At 43.9% G+C, this 20831-nt stretch overlaps 1 protein-coding gene across 2 annotated transcripts in view; it reads right to left on the bottom strand.

The window, feature by feature from the left end:
* The window catches only part of CDC25B (cell division cycle 25B), a 45925-nt gene that overhangs the window by 12150 nt on the left and 12944 nt on the right, over window positions 1-20831 (bottom strand). For both annotated transcript variants that reach the window (XM_087965704.1, XM_087965703.1), the window contains exons 4-12: window positions 20366-20402; window positions 17718-17825; window positions 16779-16886; window positions 15379-15510; window positions 12951-13028; window positions 11132-11299; window positions 10346-10441; window positions 10154-10216; window positions 9418-9516 (exon numbers count right to left, since the gene is read on the bottom strand). In XM_087965704.1, coding sequence (XP_087821830.1) covers window positions 9418-9516; window positions 10154-10216; window positions 10346-10441; window positions 11132-11299; window positions 12951-13028; window positions 15379-15510; window positions 16779-16886; window positions 17718-17825; window positions 20366-20402 — 889 coding nt within the window. The remainder of the gene's footprint in view (window positions 1-9417; window positions 9517-10153; window positions 10217-10345; window positions 10442-11131; window positions 11300-12950; window positions 13029-15378; window positions 15511-16778; window positions 16887-17717; window positions 17826-20365; window positions 20403-20831) is intronic.

Consider the following 20831-nt stretch of genomic DNA (forward strand, 5'->3'; position numbering starts at 1 on the left):
ACACCAACCAGCATGGCAGGTTGCCTTTTCTGTCCCTTTCCCCACCAGGAGAATAAAATGGAATGAATGGAATGGAATAGAATGGAATAGAATAGAAAATATGGAATGGAATAGAAAATACAGAATGGAATGGACTGAAATAGAAAATATGGAATGGAATGGAATAGAAAATATGGAATGGAATGGAAAATATGGAATGGAATGGAATAGAAAATACAGAATGGAATAGAATAGAAAATACAGAATGGAATAGAATAGAAAATATGGAATAGAATAGAAAATATGGAATGGAATGGACTGAAACAGAAAATATGGAATGGAATGGAATACAAAATATGGAATGGAATAGAATAGAAAATATGGAATGGAATAGAAAATACGGAATGGAATAGAATAGAATAAAAAATATGGAATGGAATGTAATACAAAATATGGAATGGAATAGAATAGAATAGAAAATATGGAATAGAATAGAAAACATGGAATGGAATGGACTGAAACAGAAAATATGGAATGGAATGGAATAGAAAATATGGAATGGAATGGAATAGAATAGAAAATATGGAATGGGGGGGTGGAGCTGGTGTCTCGACGATATGGCATGCGATCTTGGAGGTCTGAGATCGCTGCCGATATCTGCTCCTGGACGATCCAAACGGATCTAAACCGTCCCGAAGAGACGGTGATAGTGAAGGGCGCATCCTGTCGATCCCAGGGATACCGCAAAGTCCCCGGTAGATCCAGGAGAAGCTCTTTTTGCCAGCGGCAAAGAGGCAGCCATTAAAGCTGCTGAAGTTGGGACAGCTCCGAAACGGAAGAGAACGGAAAGAGAGAGTGTGCCGGTTTGGTGAGAATTTTTTCTTTACTTTAAGATTTGAAAGGACACCCTAAGGAAAAGAAAGAATCTGTAAAATCTCAGACAGAAGTAATTAAGCGGCGATTTTAAACGGGAAGTCAAATTAATTTTTTCTTTTTTTTTTTTCTTTTTTGCTGGACTCTTTCTATACGATTTTTTACTTTGAACTGGACTGGTTCTTTTTTTTATATCTTATTTTTCATTTTTGTTTCTTGTCCTTTTTGTCTTTACAATATTTTAGGCTAGAGATCCCCTTTTAGCCTTTTTTTTTTTTTAAACCCTTTTTACTTTTTAATTAACTTTTTTATAATAATTTGTTTGGAAAAGGAGGGGGAAAGTGAAAACAGAGGAAATTTGGTTACACTGCCAACTAGAGGCTTAGAAATATTGTTTCTCTTTTTTTCTCTTTCGACCAGACAAAGCTGAGAAAGAACTGAGACTTCTTTTGAAGGACTTTGAGCCTGTCTGATAAGATAGAGGGAAGAGCATGGGAGAGTGTTATTGCAGGTGCTCTTCTGGATTTCTATCAGTAGCTGGAGTCTGGTGTTGAAGTATACAGAAAAAAAGATAAGATTCTAGAGAAGAGAGCTATAAAAATTAACAAAAGCCTTGGATAACTAAATAGGAGCAGTGTCTTCTTTTTCTCTTTTTTAAGTTGGGCTATTCCTCACACCCCCTCCTTATCAGCTTATTATTTCTAATAGTTATTTGGATCTCTGGACTCTTGGAACCTGCTTTTGTCTTTCTTTTTGCTTTTGGAGCCTAATTTTTACTTTTGCATTCTATTTTAAAGGAAAAGCCTTAGTATTAATGTTTTCCTACTTTTTTTCTTAAGGGAGTAGGTTTTTTGTTTTTCTCTCTCTCCCTCTCCTGTATTTTTTATCTACCCTCCATATTGGGTTTTTTTGTTTTTTTTTGGTGGCTTCCTTTTTTTTTGTATACTTTTTCATACCTGAGACTTTCTAACTGGATTAAGGTGTTGAAGAACCTGAAGAAATTCCTTTTCCTTTTTAGTTTTTTACTTTTTATTTTTCTGCCTTTTACAATTTAACAATTTTTTCCTTTCTCTGTTTATGGGGGTTTTTTTTCTTCCTTTTTTGAGCTTTTACTGCTATTTAACTAAGCGATTGGACTAATGTATACAAGAACCTGAAGAAATCTGTTTTTTTCTATCTTGTTTCTTCTTTTCCACTATTTTTACTTGGATTTACAATTGGCTATTTCACGAGTGGATTAAGGTTTAGAAGAACCTCAAGATTTTGAATTGTCCAAAATGAGCAGGAAATTAACAGTGTCTGGTTCTTCAATTCCTACTTCTTCCTCTTCACCATCTAGAGGACAACGCTCAATACAGACGATGTTACAGCAAGAAAAAGAACAGTAAAAGGTGACATTGCAGATGATAATGCAAGGAATTCAAAGCATACAAGAACAGAGAATATTGAAAGGAGAATAGAAAAAAACTGATGAAAAGCTGGAGAATATTCAACAAATGATGAAGTATGATGAGAAATTCAAAAAAATTGAAGAAGATAAACAAAGAGATAAAAAGATTGGAGATATTGATGACAGATTAACAGTGGCTGAACAAGATAAAAGTGGGATGTTGAGATGGGAGATGGATAGATCAGAATTTTATCTCAGATTTCAAAACATAGAGGAAGAAAAGAGACAAAACCTAGCTGAGATAATGATAGAAATCTTGGCTGAAGCTCTGGAAATAACCAAAGAGAAGATGATGGATGGAGTAGACGAGGTTTTTCGAGTCTTCACAAGATATGCAATGAGAAATAGCTTACCAAGAGAAGTTCACATCAGATTTACAAAGAAAGCCATTAAAACACAAATATTACAGGTGGCAAGAGAGAAAACATTGAAATATAAAGATAAGGAGATTGTAGTCCTGAAACAAGTGCCTAGAAGAGTGAGAGAAATGAGAAGAGAATACCGATTCCTGACTAAAATCCTACTTAAAAAAGAGGTGAATTATAGATGGCTGATTCCAGAAGGTTTAATGTTCACATGGCAAGAACAGAGACACAGAATTGACTCAATTGAGAAAGCTGAATCGTTTTATACTGAATACTTTAGTGGGAGAGTGGAGGAGACAGAAAAAGAAATGTCACTAATTGAATTCCAAGAGGATTGCCAAATAGCGACTAAAAAAGAAGGTGCAGTAGGCAGAAAGGTAGAAGTTAAGGAACAACATGAACCAAGATCTACAAGAGCTGCTAAACCTAACTACAAAATATAACCATGGAAGAGAAAAAGCTGATTACAATTAACATAAATGGACTTAATTCAGCTGCTAAAAGAAGGAAAACTTTTCATAAATTAGAGAAATTAAAATTTGATATAATCTGCCTACAAGTAGTACATATTAAAAAGCAACATGAACAACTGTTGATACAGCCAAAGTTAGGGAAAATATTTACTTCTTTGACACAATGCAAGAAAAGAGGAGTGGTTTTATACATTAAAGATATTATCCCAGCGAAATTGATTGATACAGATGATGATGGAAGAATATTAATGGTGGAAATAATGGACAATAACATGAAAACACTCCTGATTGCAATCTATGCCCCGAATGACAATCAAGAAGAATTTTATAGAAAACTACATATGAAAATAATTGAACTGGACTATGCTAATATAGTTATGATGGGAGATTTCAATGGAATTGTAGACAACAAATTGGACTATACAACACAGAAAACAACAAAACAAAACAGAAAGTCTCTCCTTAAATCCTTTTTTTAAATGACAGATGAAATAAACCTAAAAGATGCATGGAGAGAAAGAAATGCTAAGACTAAACAATACACTTTCTATTCAAACAGACATTTATCATGGTCCAGAATAGATACGATATGGATGTCAACAGAATTGTTAGCGAATATGCAAGAAATAAATATTGAAACAAGTATTTGGGCAGATCATAATCCAATGACAATTAAATGGAAAGGACAAAGAAGATCTAGATGGAGGTTAAACAATACAATATTAAAAGAAAATGACTTCATACAGAGGATGGAGAAAGAACTGGCTTTTTTCTTTAAAAAAAATAAAAAAGAAGATACATCAATGCAGAACGTATGGGATACAATGAAGGCATATGCCAGAGGCTTGATAATAGACTTTACAAGGAAAAGAAATACCACGAAAAGACTAGCCTCTAAGACTTTAGAGGATGAGTATAAAGGACTTGAAAAAGAGTTACAGAAAATGCCACAGAAAAAGGACATTAAGTTAAAAATGGATATAATTAAACATAAAATGGGACTAATAGAAAAAGAAGAATTAGCACAGAAAATCAGAGGTGCGAAACAGAACTATTTTGAAGATGCAAATAAACCAGGTAGATGGTTAGCATATAAACTGAGAAAGGAAAAAGAATCAAGGAAAATATTGCAATTAATAGATGATCAAGGCCAAGTTTGCTATGGAAGTAAAGAGAAGAAGGAAATTATACGAGACTATTATGAGAAACTATACAGAGAAGAGAATATTGATGATGAAAGAGTTAAACAGTACTTGCAGAATGCTAACCTACCCCAGATAACTAAAGAGATTGAAATAATGTTAGAAAGCAATATAACGATGATGGAGTTAACTGAAGCACTTAAGAAGCAAAACAATGGAAAGGCACCGGGCCCAGAGGGACTTCCGGCGGAATTTTATAAAACACTACAAGAATCGTTGAATCTTCCATTGCTAGAAGTTATGAATGAAGTTATGTCAAAGAAGAAGATAACTAAATTATGGTCAGAAGGTTATATTACACTTGTCCCAAAAGAGGAGGCCGATCCATTACAAATCAAGAACTATAGACCTATTTCCTTACTAAATGCAGATTATAAAATTTTTGCTTCAATATTGGCAGAAAGACTTAAAAAATACTTAAACAATTTCATCCATCCTGATCAAAATGGATTTCTGCTAAAGAGACAAATTAAAGACAATATGAGAGTAATCTTGGACACTTTGGAATACTATGAGGCACACCCTGAAAAACAAATGGCTTTGATATTTCTAGATGCACAGAAGGCATTTGATAATGTGAATTGGCGATTCATGTTATTACAGCTGGAACAGATGGGCTTTCCTAAAAAACTTATTCAAGCAATAGAAGCTATATATCATAAGCAAACGGCAAAGGTAATGATAGAGGGAGAACTGACAGACTCTATTGATATAAGAAAAGGAACAAGACAAGGGTGCCCACTATCACCTCTGTTGTTTGTGTTAACCTTGGAAGTGCTAAACAGAAATATTAGAGAAGAAAAGGACATAAAAGGGATGAAAATTAAAAAAGAAGAATTTAAATTGCAAGCATTTGCAGATGATCTGGTTTTTATTTTAGAAGACCCACTAGAAACAGCATTAAAATTGATAGAAAAGATAGAGGTATATGGGAAGGTGGCTGGTTTGAAAATAAACAAAGACAAAACAAAGATTTTGACAAAGAATATGTTATCAAGACAAAAGGAAGAATTGGCGGATGTATTAAAAATTGAGGTCACGAATAAGATCAAGTACTTGGGGATACATTTGACAGCAAGATGTGGTACACTAAAAGAGAATAACTATATTAAACTTAAGCAGCAGATAGCGCTAGATTTGGTGAAATGGGAAAATTTACAACTGTCATTAATAGGGAGAATATCAACAATCAAGATGAATATATTACCCAGAATTTTATATTTGTTTCAAACAATTCCAATTAGGCTTGGAAAAGATTATTTTGAAGATTTAAATAAAATTGTGTTGAAATACATATGGCAAGGTAAGAAAGCGACAGTAAAATTAAAACTTTTGCAAGATGCTAGTAATAAGAGGAGGATTTGGTTTGCCTAATTGGGAGTTGTACTACCAAGCTACAAATTTAATGTGGGTTAAGGAATGGATAACATTAAGAAATGCTAGATTGTTGACATTAGAAGGACATGATTTGTTGTTGGGGTGGCATGCTTTTCTATGGTATAAGGGAACTAAAACACGGGGCTATTTTAGAAGACATCATATACGGGAGTCTCTGTGGTTAAACTGGGAGAAGACTAAAAGGCAATGTTATTTGAAAATTCCAGTCTGGCTATCGACTATTGAAGCTTTTTCTTATTCTATAATATACAAAAAGGAACAAACAGTTAGATATGGTGAAATATTGAATGAAAAGGGTGAACTTAAATCTATGCAAAAATTAGAAGAACAAGGTATAAAGATGAATTGGTTTTCATATGCGCAAATACATTCAAGGTATGATAAAGATGCTAAAACAGAAGGTTACTATGATAAATCGACTGATTTAGATAAGATTTTGACAGGTACTGATGAAAAGGTGATTAAAAATTGTATGGATATCTATTAGAAATTAAACTAGAAGAAGAACAAGTTAAAGAAACAATGATTGCTTGGGGAAAGAATTTTGGATATGGGATTGATCTAGAGGAATGGCAAAAATTGTGTTCTCAAAACTATAAAATGACATTGTCAACAGCATATAAAGAAAATTTGTATAAGATGTTTTACAGGTGGCATTTTCCCCCAACAAGAATAGCAAGAATGTTCAAGAATGAATCTGAAAAATGTTGGAAATGTCATTAGACACCTGGCTCATATTACCATATGTGGTGGACGTGCACGGATGCTAAAAGATATTGGACTACAATCCACACATGGTTGGAAAAAATGACAAAAAAGCATATAGACTTGAAACCAGAGATATTTTTACTGGGAATTTTACCTGAAATATATAGTAAAGAATTGAAATACCTGATTGTAAATGTATTAACAGCAGCTAGGATTGTATTTGCCAAAAAAGTGGAAAAATGAGAAAGTACCATCACAGGAGGAAATTATTAAGAAAATATTGGAATGTGCTGAAATGAGTAGATTGACATTTGAAATCAGAGAACAAAATGATAAACCATTTTATAAAATTTGGGATCTATTCTATCAATGGTTAGACAATAAAACATGGTAATGAAATATGTAGATTTTTAGAACATAATGAATATATAAAAATGTATTTTTTTATTATATCTACAAAATGATTGTAGGATAGATCTGAGATGATAATATGAACTGTCACAAAACAAATTAAATAAAATATGGATTATCTTGTAAAACATGAATGAATAATAGTATAGTCAAATGATTGATTAACAATGATATTAATGTATTTAATATTTGATTGAAAATATGAGAATATATACAATGTATTGTAATTGAAGACTATGAAATGGAAGCACAAAACAATTTGTAAACCAACCGACACGCTGTATGTATATATATGGAAGATGGCTTGATGTTTTTATGTTTTGTTTGTCTGTTTGTCTTAAAAAACAATAAAACTTTATTTAAAAAAGAAAAGAAAATATGGAATGGAATAGAATTAGATGATGAATAGGATAGGATAGAATAAAAAAAAGAATAGGATCTGGAAGGGGCCTTGGAGGTCTTCTAGTCCAGCCCACTGTTCAAGCAGGAGAACCTATATCATTTCAGACAAGTGACTGTCCAGTCTCTTCTGAAAAACCTCCAGTGTTGGAACACCCACAACTTCTAATGGAAAGCTGTTCCGCTGGTTAATTTTCTTTGAAGACATTTCGCTTCTCATCCAAGAAGCTTCTTCAGCTCAGACTGGATGGTGGGGAAGTCAAGAGCCGAAGAAGTTCCTTGGATGAGAAGCGAAATGTCTTCAAAGAAAAACCAGAAAGACCAGTCTTGAAAACCCTGAGCCTTGATGACTTGAGAATCTCCACAGTCTTTGGGACCCTGCAAGGCCTCCTGCTCCAAGAGGCTGCGCCAGCGCGACAAGACTCACAAAGACTCATTTCTGGCAGAGTTTGGGGGAGAGAAAGAAAGACTTCTGCTGCTTCTGCTGCTTTCCTTGCATGAAGTCAAAAGTCTCTCTCTCTCTCTCTCCCCCTGAGAATGGAGCTGGAGACGGTATCCTGCGATCCCAAATAAAGAATGATCGATCAGGTAGGAAAACGGGATGGGGGATATTCCTGCAGACTTTTGGGGGGATTTTCCCAGGGTCTCTGGTCCGCGGGATTTAAAATTATGAGTTTGATGGTCCCTGAGGTCCAAAAGGTTGGTGACCCCTGCTTTACAGGAAGTCCTCAACTTACAACCACCGCTGAGCTGAGCCCCAAACCTTTCATCGCTAAGCGAGACAGTTGGATCAGTGAGTTTGGCCCCATTCTGCGACCTCTTTTGCCAGAGTCGTTAAGCGAATCCCTACAGCCGTGACACTAGCAACGCGGTTGCTGAGCAGATCCGGCTTCCCCGTCGATTCTGCATCTCCGAAGGTCGCAAAAGGGGAAAGAAACCAAATGACCCCAGGGTCAACGTGACACACACACACCCCGGTCATAAATGCGAGTCAGGTGCCAAGAGACTGTATTTTGATCACGTGACCATGGGGATGCTGCAGCGGTCGTAAATGCGAAAAAAAGGAGATAAATGTCAACTCATAAAACATGCCTGTGCCTCTTTTAGTAGTTGCCATAAAAAATGGGGGAGAAAGGAAATCTGGAAGAGCAGTGCAGCAGTTGGAGAGCGGAAGTACATTCCAACTCTTATCTTTAAAACATTGTAGCTAAACTACCAGAGCTTTTCCCCGCGAATATATTTAATTGGAGAATGTGATTGATGACACCCAGCCCGTAATTGGAGAATGTGATTGATGACACCCAGCCCGTGAACATGCTCAATTGGAGAATCTGATTGATGACACACCCAGTGGGGAAACAGGGTCACAGGGGGACTGTAAATGACGTATGCCAGAGTTGGCTTCATACAGGGCAGTGCCAGTATGTCGCCTCTTAATGAATCCTTTGAAGTTTTTTGAAGTTTGGCTCGAGAATCATGATTTAATTAGGGCGATTGCTGGAATCCTGACAATAGGGCCCTTTTTTTTCAGTGCCATTGGAACTTTGAACGGTCACTAAATGAACCATTGTAAGTCGAGGACTGCCTGTATCTGACTGATCTTGGGGGAGGATATTCCTCCTGTCCTTCGAGGCTTTTAGAAACACCCCACTGGAACAACCGTAACCAATTTTTTTATGCTTCTCCTGCCCCGAATCAACTGGCTGGGAGTGATAGGTCCTGAACTCCAGTTTGTCTCAAGAACCCCAGAGTAAGGCAGGCGTTGTGCCCATTTCTGGAACAGGTGCCAGCCCGTCCAGAGGTTACCATCTTCCCTTCTACCCAGTGGTGGGAATCAATTTTTATTTACTACTGGTTCTATGGGCGTGGCTTGGTGGGCGTGGTAGGGGAAGGATACTGCAAAATCCCCATTCCCTCCCCACCCCACTAACCTGCTTTGCAGCTCCATTCTCCTCTGCAGGGCAACCAAAGAAGACCCAGCCGACGAGCTGGGACTCGGGAGGCAGAGAATAGAGGGGGTTGGCGGGGCCAGTCAGAGGTGGGATTGGCCGGTTCTCCGAACTACTCAAAATTTCCACTACCAGTTCTCTAGAACTGGTCGGAACCAGCTGAATACCACTTCTGCTTCTGCCTCATTCAGCTGCAGCTGGAGAACTAACCTTGATGTGGCCACCTTCGTATTCATACGGGTATCGACAGTCCACAATCACACAGTTTTCAATAAGGCTGTTGAACTGGCCGGTCAGTACAGCCACCATCTGCAGGCAAAGAGAGGGTTCAAAAGAAGCCCATGTCTCAGGTCTCTTTTGCAATAGGGGATTCTGGGAGTGGAAGTCCACCGCTCTTAAAGCATGCTGGCTGGGGAACGGGTGGACTTCAACTCAGCAGGCAGAGGTGGACTTCAACCCCAGAATCCCCAGCCAGCAGGCTTTAAGAGGGGTGGACTTCAACTCCCAGAATCCCCAGCCAGCAGGCTTTAAGAGGTGGACTTCAACTCCCAGAATCCCCCAGCCAGCAGGCTTTAAGAGGGGTGGACTTCAACCCCTCCCCAGCCAGCCAGACTTCAAATCCCCCCAGCAGCAGCTTTAAGAGGCTTCAACTCCCAGAAAGCCAGCAGGCTTAAGAGGTGGACTTCAACTCCCAGAATCCCCCAGCCAGCAGGCTTTAAGAGGGTGGACTTCAACTCCCAGAATCCCCAGCCAGCAGGCTTTAAGAGGTGGACTTCAACTCCCAGAATCCCCCAGCCAGCAGGCTTTAAGAGGGTGGACTTCAACTCCCAGAATCCCCCAGCCAGCAGGCTTTAAGAGGTGGACTTCAACTCCCAGAATCCCCCAGCCGGCCTGCTTTAAGATGGATGTTCTCGAGAAGAACAGACCTTGAGGGTCTTCTCCTTACCATTTCTGGAGAAATGTACTTGAGATCTTGGTGTTTCCCTTCCACCGTCTGGAGGACGTAAGCCTAAGAGAGGAGAGCAAAGGTGGCCATCGGTTGCCACGGCTACCCTGAGCCAACAGAGGAGTCCCACCCTGATCCACAACTTGCTCCAGGGAGAAGTCCTCAATGAAGGACCTTCTTCTCTGCCAATACCTTGGAGAAGTCGCCAATCAGCTCACGCTGGTCTTGGTCCAAGATGTTGGCAATCTCCAAGGGACAGCAAGAACGGGAGCGCACCAGCCGAGGCGACTAGAAGAACGGGACACAGGGACATCAGAGGTCCACCCAACCCAAGGTGGTCCTCCACGTTGGAAGCCCGAAAGGGTTCTTGAGACGTTCCCGTAGGTTGACCCATGCCCCGAGGAGACCCCCGTTGGACAGCATCCTCTTCAGTGGCCTATTAAAGGTGGCCCAACCACACGATGGAGATGGCCAGAAAAAGGACGCCATCCTAAGCCATTCAACTAAATCCAGCTGCAAAGGATCTTGAGATCTTTTAGCATGATCCTCCTGCTCCCCCTCCTCCTGGGGAGCAGTGCAGCAGCTAACAAAACCAAAACTGCATTCCATAAATGTTTTCAAAGATAGTAACCAGGTGACTGAAGTTTCTGCCCTGCAAAATTCTAACTGGAGAACATGATTGATGACTCTTGGCTATGGAGGTGTCCCATTGGAGAATATGAATTATGATACACCCAGGGGGTGGGGGGAAAACCTGGGTCAAGGGTGACAATGAATAATGTGTCTCAGAGTCAGCTACACCCAGGTAATGCCGGCATGTTAACTCCCAATAAATCCTCTTGAAGTTTTGGAAGTTTGGCTCGAGACTCATGATTTAAATGGGGGTAATTGCCGGAATCCTGAACAAGCGGCTGTTGTGGGGCTCAGGTCCTGGGGTTTGCGGTAGGTACAACAAAGGAGCCCCACCCCGCCCCTTACCGGTTCTTCCTGCTTCTCCACAATGGCGTTGCCGTTGAGGCTCTTCCGCCGCTTGGTGTTTACGGGGGTGTCTTTCTCCTGGGCCCGGTCCAGCCGCTTCAGGATGGGCCGGATGACACTGCTTGGCATGGAGGGCGACCGGAAGAGGCGTTGGCACCTGGACCTCACCTGCACAAAGGAGGAAAAACAGATGAAATGGAGGGCTCCGGTAGATGATAGAGAAAAAAGAAGAGGAGGAGGAGGACGACGACTTCGCGCCTGCACCTAACACGCATACCGCTTTCCAAACACCAGCTGAGGTTCTGCCGCGCCAATTAGTTGAGAGGATAAAGGACAGAAAAGCGCAGGGACGAGTGGGAGGGCTGATCCTATACTTTTCTCTTCTTTCTACACTCAGCTGATCGTTGGAGCTTTTTTTATTACCAGTTCTGCTGAACCAATAGCATTTCACCACTGTGGACCACCCAAGACAGGGCAGCAAGAAATGCGTGACACCCGACTCCACAATGTCGCAGGACCCACATGCTCAAACTAGGCAAGAAAAAACAAAAGGACCCCTATAAACTGGGTGAAACCAGGCTCAATAGCAGGAACTGGGAGAGGGATCTTGGAGTCTTAGTGGACAACCAGCTAAATAGGAGCCAGCACTGTGCAGCGGCAGCCCAAAAAGCCAATGCAATTCTAGGTTGCATTAACAGAGGGATACAATCGAGATCAAGGGAGGTACTAATACCACTCTATAAAGCCTTAGTAAGACCACACCTAGTGTCAGTGTGTGCTCCCTTCAAGATCCAAGAAAGAAATACTCAAGACTCCATGGGTTAGAGCAAAGTTATCCTTTTACTGGAAATCAAAGTGGAAGCTACAGATTTAATTCCGAATCTGAGGAATTGGCGCACAGATCACATATACAAAGAAATGGAATTGTTCCCACCCCCCCCAAAGTCCAAATGACTCTTCCAATTAGAAGTTCTGAATATGATCAGGTGGTGATGAGGCCTCTGTCCGTTGACCTTGACATATTTTGATAAAAGTTCGCAGTTGCGCAAAAGGGGATAGAAGCTAGCCAAGAAATGGAAAGTTAAAAAGAATTCATACGACCCCTCCCCTTGCTACCCACAGCAAAGGAATGCAAAACACCTCCATCTCTCTTCCCCTTCAAGTTCCCCCCTCCCCCCGTTGCTAATGACAGCCAAAAGAAATAGTATAGCCTAGCAGCAGAGAAGATGCAATAGATAAGATGCAGAAGATATCTTGAGGCTGACACCTAGAATACTGCATCCAGTTTTGGTCACCACACCCTAAAAAAGATGTTGAGACTCTAGAAAAAGTGTTAGAGAAGACCAGGATGATTAGGGGACTGGAGGCTAAAACGGTTACAGGATCTGGGCTTGGCTAGTCTGGTGAAGAGAAGGACCAGGGGAGACAGGATAGCAGTCTTCCAATATTTGAGGGGTTGCCACAGAGAGGAGAAGGGGTCAAGCTATTTTCGAAAGCCAGACAAGGAACAATGGATGGAAACTGAACAAGGAGAGATTTAATCTGGAAATAAGGAGAAACTTTCTGACAGTGAGAACAATCAACCCATGGAACAGAAATTGCCTTCGGAAGTTGTGGGAGCGTCATCACTTGAAACTTTCAAGAAGAGAATGGACTCCCATCTTTTAGAAATGGTGTAGGGTCTTCCACTTGGGCGGGGGGTTGGACTAGATGACCTAAGGTCCCTTCCAACCCTGAATATCTGTTATCTGTTCAATTCGCATCAGAAAACTGTTCTTCCGCGCACCCTCCTTCCACAACAGCAAAGGACCTTACACACCTGACCGGGTTCAACGTTTGTTTTCACCAGGGGCGCCGTCAGCAGGTTCTCCATGCCTGAAGGGAGGTCACCATCACCCTGGAAGAAGAGGAAAGACAGGGAGATCAGGCCAGAGGGAGGGAAAGGACATTGGGATGGACACAGCAGCCAAGGGGGACCATGTCTCTTCATTCCCACACCATCTCTTGCTTGCAACGGGCGAGTAGAGTCCATCCTTTCCCGGATGTTTACCAGCACATTCAAAAAAAAAAAAAAATAAAAAATAGGCACTCCTCGACTTACAACTGTGAGAAGAGAACTAGGCCCTAAAGTTGGTGTAGGTCTCAGTTTAATTGAAGGCCTCAAATTAACAATATATAATAACGCCGGCTGAGCTGATTTCGCCAGCGTGGCAAAAATATTTGCAATCTGCTGAGTTGAATTTGCAGGAACAGCTATCTCTGTTTGCTATCTGCTACTTCTGCAAACAGCATCTATTTGCTGGAGAATCAAAAATAAGAGCTGTTTCGGATCGCGAATGTCTGGGACATTGAGAAAAAGGGGGACTGAAAGTAGCAGATGATAAGCGAGTTGGCATATACCTACAAGTCGGTATTAAGCGATGGACAGTATGAGGGAATAGGGAAGTACTTCCAGTAAGATTATATACTAGGTGGGTGGCATTGCCCTTGTGGGAATCTGGTTCTGAGGGGGAGATTGAGCAGCTGACAGGGAGTGGGAGTGTGGCTCCGGTGGCTGTGGGAGAAACAGGGGAAGGGCACAATCCGGCTGGGCATTCAGAGGAAGACCCAGGGCCACCCCCTCTTCATCCTAGGGTATGCAGAGAGGAATGGAGAAGGGAGCAACATGGCTTACGGGAGAGAAAACGGCCCTGATCCCTTTCATTAGTTGCAGCTGGGAGAACAGGATATAAAAAGGGCATTTGCACACAACACCTTGCTGGAAGCAAAGTGTGCATTATCTTTGTCGAGGCTTATCTGGGTTTTGGCATCCTCCCAACTGTGTGCGCTTCCTCATCTTTTGGAAGTCTGCCATTTATTATCCTGGCCTGTCATGTTAATTACTTCAGCATGGTTTGTGGTTGTTGTTTTTTTAAATTTATCTGTACTTTGGGTTGGACTGCATTTCTTCCCTTTGTAGACTGTTTCTGGAAAAGTTTGATCTCCAGCTGAGGATAACTGGATATTGGGGGCCAAGTTGGAGCTATTAAAGGGACTTTACCTATTTCTGTGACTTTGTTGCTTTTGTGTCATGCCGTAGGTCATCACAGTGAGCTTCAGAGGAAGAAGGGTATAAAAGAAAGGGGTAAATCTCAAATCAGGGCCACTGTGATGACCCAGGATGGGATACAAAATAAACACAGTCACAGAAAACAGGTGAAGCCCCTTTTATTCCTTCACTTTGCTTCCAAGCTCCAAATATCCTTGACTGGAGACAAAAAAACTCCCACACGAGCAGTTACAAGAAGGAGGGGAAAAAACAACACAAACCAGGCAAGATAAGGGCTTGAAGACATCCACAGATATCAGAACACACACTGGGAAGGACGCCAAACTCAGAGAGGAACCATAAACTAGAGATATTTCCATGCTTTGTTTCCAGCGCTTGCCCATACGCATGTCTGTCCTCTTATCCAGTTGTCACAGCTGCAGCCCACAAAGAGGATCAAGGCCCTCTCCTCCCCAGTAGACCACATATCTCCTTTATCCTCTCCTCCCTGCATGCTCTAGGATGGGGAGGGGATGGGCCTGGGTTCTCCTCTGACTGCCCAGCCAGCCTCTGCCCTTCCCCAGTTTCCTCCACAACCTCCGGAGCCACACTTCCACTCCCTGTCGGATGTTCCTCCTCTCCCTCAGAGTCAGTCTCCACCAGGGGCATGACAGCCACTGATAATAGCTATCGTTTCTGGAGTTGGCTACTGTCTCTGGACCTCATAGCAATGGGTTATTGATATAAGTTGTGTTATGATGGCTTTTCCTGTTCCAAATTGCTCGTGAAATAAAACTCTGATCTCAAAGTAAAGAGCTATTGCCTATGGTTTGTCTGTGTATTTCCTTTACTGAATCATTTTTATAACGCAACTGTTCATTTAGTGACCGTTCTAAGTTACAACGGCCCTGGAAAAAGGGACTTGTGACCCGTTTCCCACATTTACGACCGCTGCAGCATCCCGGCGGTCACGCGATCGAAGCTGCTCGGCAACCAACTCCTATTTATGACGGCTACAGTACCCCAGGGTCAGGGTGATCCTCTTTTGCGACATTCAGGTCAGCAAAGTGGGAAGCCAGATTCACTAAGCCACCTCACTTAGTGATGGGCGGTCCAAAGGTCCCAATTATGGTTGCTTTCCTGGCATATTTCAAGAGCCAGCCAATGTCCAGACAACGCCGCCTCACCTGCCGTAACCCCAAACAGGTGCCCTCCTTACCTTCAGCTCCTCTTCGTTGAGGACTTCCAGAAAGCCATCGTCGTCTTCATCGTTCATGAAGGACGTCAAGGAGGAACGGCGGAGGTAGATCGGGCTCTCGGGATGGACGTTCTCCTTCTCAGGGCTGCAGAACTGAAGAGCAAGGATCCGTAAGGATGGCACCCTGGGCTTTCGTTGTCTATTTCCCAGGCAATCACGTTGTCCTGAGAATGGCTCAGCTGGAGCTACCCAATGGGGTGCCCGCCATCTCCCCTGGCTGAGAAATCAAGGTGATTCAGACGGGAGCTGCGGCCAAGCCACGTTCCAGGGAGTCACAAAGGTGCTTTTTTTCCCCAAAAGGCAACGGGACTTCCTTTGTTTTTGCTTGAACAGGTTTCGCTTCTTATCCCAGAAGCTTCTTCCGTTCTGACTGAATGGACCATTCGGACAGAACTGAAGAAGCTTTTGGGATGAGAAGCGAAATGTCTTCCAAGGTTAAAAAAAAAAGGGAAGTCCCGTTGCCTTTTGAAAAAACACCTTTGGGACAACCGTGACCTGGATGACGGGAGGGTCTCGGTAGATCAGTGGTCGCCAACCAGTGGGCCAGGGACCACTGGTGGTCCACGAGAAAGTTTTGGTGGTCCACAGAGAAATGTCACCCCCCAAAGCAATTAATTGTGGGAACACAAGGCTGCGCCACACACATGGCCTGGGGGAATACAAGGCATGCGTCACTTGCATTGCGAACAACACGAGGTAGTGAGAGGAGGGGGGAAAGGGCGGAGGGGGGGAACTTGCCCCATTCACCCCACGTGCCTCGCCTGGCCACCGGGCTGCTTCTTTCTTCTCCTGCTTTTGGCTGCACGCAAGGAAAGCAGCAAAAGTCTTTCTTTCTCTCCCCCAAACTCCGCCAGAAATGAGTCTTTGGGACCCTGCAAGGCCTCCTGCTCCAAGAGGCTGTGCTGACGTGACAAGACTCACAAAGACTCATTTCTGGCAGAGTTTGGGAGAGAGAAAGAAAGACTTTTGCTGCTTCTGCTGCTTTCCTTGCATGAAGCCAAAAGTCTCTCTCTCTCTCTCTCTCCCCCCACCCTGAGAATGGAGCTGGAGACAATATCCTGCAATCCCAAATAAAGAATGATCAAACAATAGGAAAAACGGGGTGGGGGATTTTCCTGAAGAACCGGCCAATCCCACCTCTGACTGGCCCCGCCAACCCCATCTCTTCTCTGTCTCCCATTGAGTCCCAGCTGATCGTCTGGGTCTCCTTTGGTTGCCCTGCCCAGGAGAACGGAGCTGGAAAGCAGGTTAGTGGGGTGGAGAGGGAAGGGGGATTTTGCAGTATATCCTTCCCCTGCCACATTGCCCACCAAGCCATGCCTGCACCCAAAACCCACTTCATCTTTGAAGCCTGCACTTACCATCAGCTGCGGGGCAGAATTTGGTCTCTGGGCGAAGGGAGCCCTCTCTCCCTGCCCCCCGGAGGATCTGCTGGTAGGTCGGAAGGGCTTTTTAAAAATGGCCCCTTCCTGCAGAAAAGAGAAAAAGGTAAGTAGGCTGGAATTTTAGGAAGCCAGGAAATGGAGGGGAGAGGAGGGAGGTGGGAGGGAAGATACGGGGGAGAGGGAGGGAGGAAAGAAAGAAGGGAGGGAGGGAGGGAGGGAGGGAGGGAGGGAGGGAGGGAGGGAGGGAGGGAGGAAGGAAGGAAGGAAGGAAGGAAGGAAGGAAGGAAGGAAGGAAGGAAGGAAGGAAGAAGAAAGAAAGAAAGAAAGAAAGAAAGAAAGAAAGAAAGAAAGAAAGAAAGAAAGAAGAAAGAAAGAAAGAAAGAAAGAAAGAAAGAAAGAAAGAAAGAAAGAAAGAAAGAAAGAAAGAAAGAAAGAAAGAAAGAAAGAAAGAAAGAAAGAACAGCTTGCCTTCAGAAGTTGTGGGAGCTTCATCACTTGAGACTTTCAAGAAGAGATTGGATTGCCATTTGTCAGAAATGGTGTAGGGTCTCCCGCTGGGGCGGGGGGTTGGACTAGATGACCTACAAGGACCCTTTCAACTCTGTTAATCTAACTTAGTCTTACATCGGGAGGGAGGGAGGGAGGGAGGGAGGGAGGGAGGGAGGAAGGAAGGAAGGAAGGAAGGAAGGAAAAGGAAGAAAGGAAAGAAAGAAGAAAAAGGAAAGGAGGGAGGAGGGAGGGAGAAGAAAGGGAAGAAGGGAAGGTAAAAGAGGAGAGCACAAAGGGAGGGGAAGAGATACAGGGAAGGGGAGGAACAGAGGAAAAGAAGTAAGGGGAGGAAGAGAGAAGGGAGGGAAGGGAGGGGAGAGGAGAAGGGAGGGGAGGGGCCAGGCACAGAGCCTTCCCTCCACTTACATTTTCCATGCTATTTTGGGCAGCCAAGTTGTTGCTCTGGCCAGGACCGTTGCACTGTTTGCAGTGTGAAATGTTCCTAAGGACAGGACTGGAGCCCAGGAGCCTCACCTGAGAAGAGATCAGCAGGTGAAGGAGGAGACCTAAGGTTGCAAAGGGACCAAGGGGAGGCCCAGCACAGAGAGAGGCCTCCAGACCAGCAAATTTTGGGGGAGCCAGTTTCACTTTCTTTTTCGCTGCCATTCAAAGAGGGCCACCGTCTTGCCTTCTCCATTCACTTCCCCATGCAGGAAAATGGGCCTCTTCAGCGATGTATACTACTGGCAATCCTCAAACTTACAACACTTCATTTAGCCGACCGTTCAAAGTTACAATGGCACTGGAAAAAGTGACTTACGACCAGTTTTTTTCCCACACACACACTTACGACCTTCGTAGCATTCCCCACGATCATGGAAGCAAAATTCAGATGCTTGGTCTTAACTGGTTCATATTTATGACGGTTGCAGTGTCCCCCGGGGGAGAAGGGGTGGTCAAACAAAGTCAAACAAGGACGCCCGATGTGCTTAATGACCGGGTTACTAATTTATGAGAGATTTACTTAACAGCTGAGACAAGAAAGGCCGTAAAACAGGACAAAGCTCAACTTAACAAATGTCTCCCCCTTAACAACGTTGGGCTCAATTGCAAGTCGTAAGCCGAGGACTCCCTAGGCTAAAATTCCCTGCCACGAATAATACGGGGGCCGCTGCAAACTCCACGTCGCTGACAATTCAGCAACCTGGGTCTCCTTTCCTGGAACCTGCAACTCATGGTTTCCTTCAGGATCCCAGAGATGTAGAGATCGAGTATAGGGGTCTCCAACCTGTGCAATTTTTAAGCCTGGCAGACTTCAACTCCCAGAATTCCCCAGCAAGCAAAGCTTTTTTTTCTCTCTCTTTAATATGCCTATAGAACAGGGGTCTCTTGTTAAAAGTATTAAGATGTAAGAACTGGCCAGCAGTGAATAGCTGCTAGATGCTGTGAATCTGATGTAAGCCTGGCTGGTGTAACAAGAGTGATTCAGCAGAGCATGGGTATTTTCCCTTTAAGGCTGGAGAATAAAGTTCCCCTTAAGAGGTGTACATATAAAAGGCAGCCATTAGAGGGCATGATTCTCTTTCCTTGTGATCAGTATTCAGTGCAGGAGTTCTCCGTGTGTTAGGAGGAAGAAAGCTTGCTTGTATTTTACTACCACGTGTATATCAGTGGTGGGATTCAAATAATTTAACAACCGGTTCTCTGCCCTAATGATTTCTTCCAACAACCAGTTCACCAAATTGCTCAGAAAATTTAATAACCGGTTCTCCCGAACTGGTGCGAACTGGCTGAATCCCACCACTGGTGTATATTATCTGTATATACCTGTTGTATATTAAACCCGTTACTAAGTCTCTGTGTGCTGTGTCTCAGAAAGGCAGTCACGCTGCCAAACGCTCTAACATCTCCAACCATGGCTACTTTAAGCCTGTCGGACTTCAACTCCTAGGCTTAAAGTTGCCACGGTTGGAGACCTCTTGATCTAGTAGACATCACAAAGACATCCAAGGCATGAAGACGAATGGCGTCACCTGCCCGGACCCTCAGGCCCCGTGGGGAAAAGTGGCGCCCTCCTCCCCCCCCTCCAAACCTTTTGGGTCCCAGGGACCGGTTCCGTGGAGAGAGGTTTTCATGTGCTGCCTGCATTCCTATAGATGGGGCTCTGTTTCTTGGTGTGGACCCGTTTCTGGCAGGCCATGGGAATTGGGGACCCTGGGGGCAAAGAATCAAGCCCACTCCTCGTGTTGAGGCCTCCTCGCTCCCCAGGTGCCAGGATTCTACCAGGTCGGACCGGTTCGAGCGAACTGGTAGCAAGTAATTTGGCCCCGTCCAACTGCCCCTACTCTCTCCTGTGCTTTATTTCCTGGGGGTTGTTTTTTTCTTTAGCACAGCTGTTTCACGTGGCAGAACGGTTTGCCGTGAATCAGCTGTTTTACTCACCGGGGATGCAGTAGAACAGTGATGGCTAACCTATGACACGCGTGTCACTTGTGACATGCCGAGGCACTTTGACTGTCACGCCTGTTGGTCCGCTCGGGAGGAGGGGGAGGTGGTGGCGACGGCTCACGTTGTTTTCTGAGCTCTAGGCTCTAGGCTCGGGGCTCAGAAAACAACGCGAGTCGCCACCACCACCTCCTCCTCCCGAGCGGACTGAAAGCAGCTGCGGCTGAGGAAACGAAGCCAAGCGGGCGAAGCCACCTCGGCTCGTGTTGTTTTTGAAGTGACACACGACCCGAGGAAGGCTACACTTTTTCCCGATTTTCGACACACCAAGCTGAAAAGGTTAGCCATCACTGCAGTAGAAGGTAATTCCATTGGAAATGGGCTTTTTTAAACGTAGAGCACGCTGACGCGCACGCTCCCCGAACCAGTTGTTAAACCAGCTGAATCGCACCACTGCCAGGTACCCCAGATTTCGGACTAACCCAGTGATCGGAGTCATCCCAGCCCCACCTACCCCCCAGCGGCTGCCCAACCCTAGCCAGACCAACCCTGTTTCCTCTGCAAAGAACCACCCAAGGGACCCCCCACCTGGAGGAGTCAACCAAGGCCCAAAGAGAAGCATCATTTACCGGCAAGGACTTCATTCTCCGAAAGGGAAGCGATTCCCTGAGGAGGAAAGAAAAACAGACAAGAGTTAGGATTTCTAATTATCACTTGACTCCATCGGACCTCAGAAGGACACACACACACACCCCACCCCTCCAAAAAAATAACTCTGCAAGGACCACGGGATGGATGGCTTGCTTCCCAGATGGGCCAAGATTTGCGAGACCCTCAGCCCCAACCCTAGTGATTTCTTCCCCACCCCTTCCAACAGATCATACAAAGCCTGCTGGAAAGAAGACAAGACGCTCTCGGGCACATGTGTGTCGTGCCGTGATATGGTGGCCTTCTCGCCCGCCCACCCCTTCCTTTTCTCACTAAAGCGAAACTGAAACTGGGTTAAGAGAGAGAGAGAGAGAGAGAGAGAAGGAGGGAGGGAGGGAGGGAGGGGAGGGAGGGGAAGGAAGGAAGGAAGGAAGGAAAGAAAGAAAG

This window comes from Notechis scutatus, chromosome 4 (assembly GCF_049901735.1).
Source record: "Notechis scutatus isolate UNSWTSFEM ecotype Mainland chromosome 4, rNotScu1.2, whole genome shotgun sequence".
NCBI classification, from domain to species: Eukaryota; Metazoa; Chordata; class Lepidosauria; order Squamata; family Elapidae; genus Notechis; species Notechis scutatus.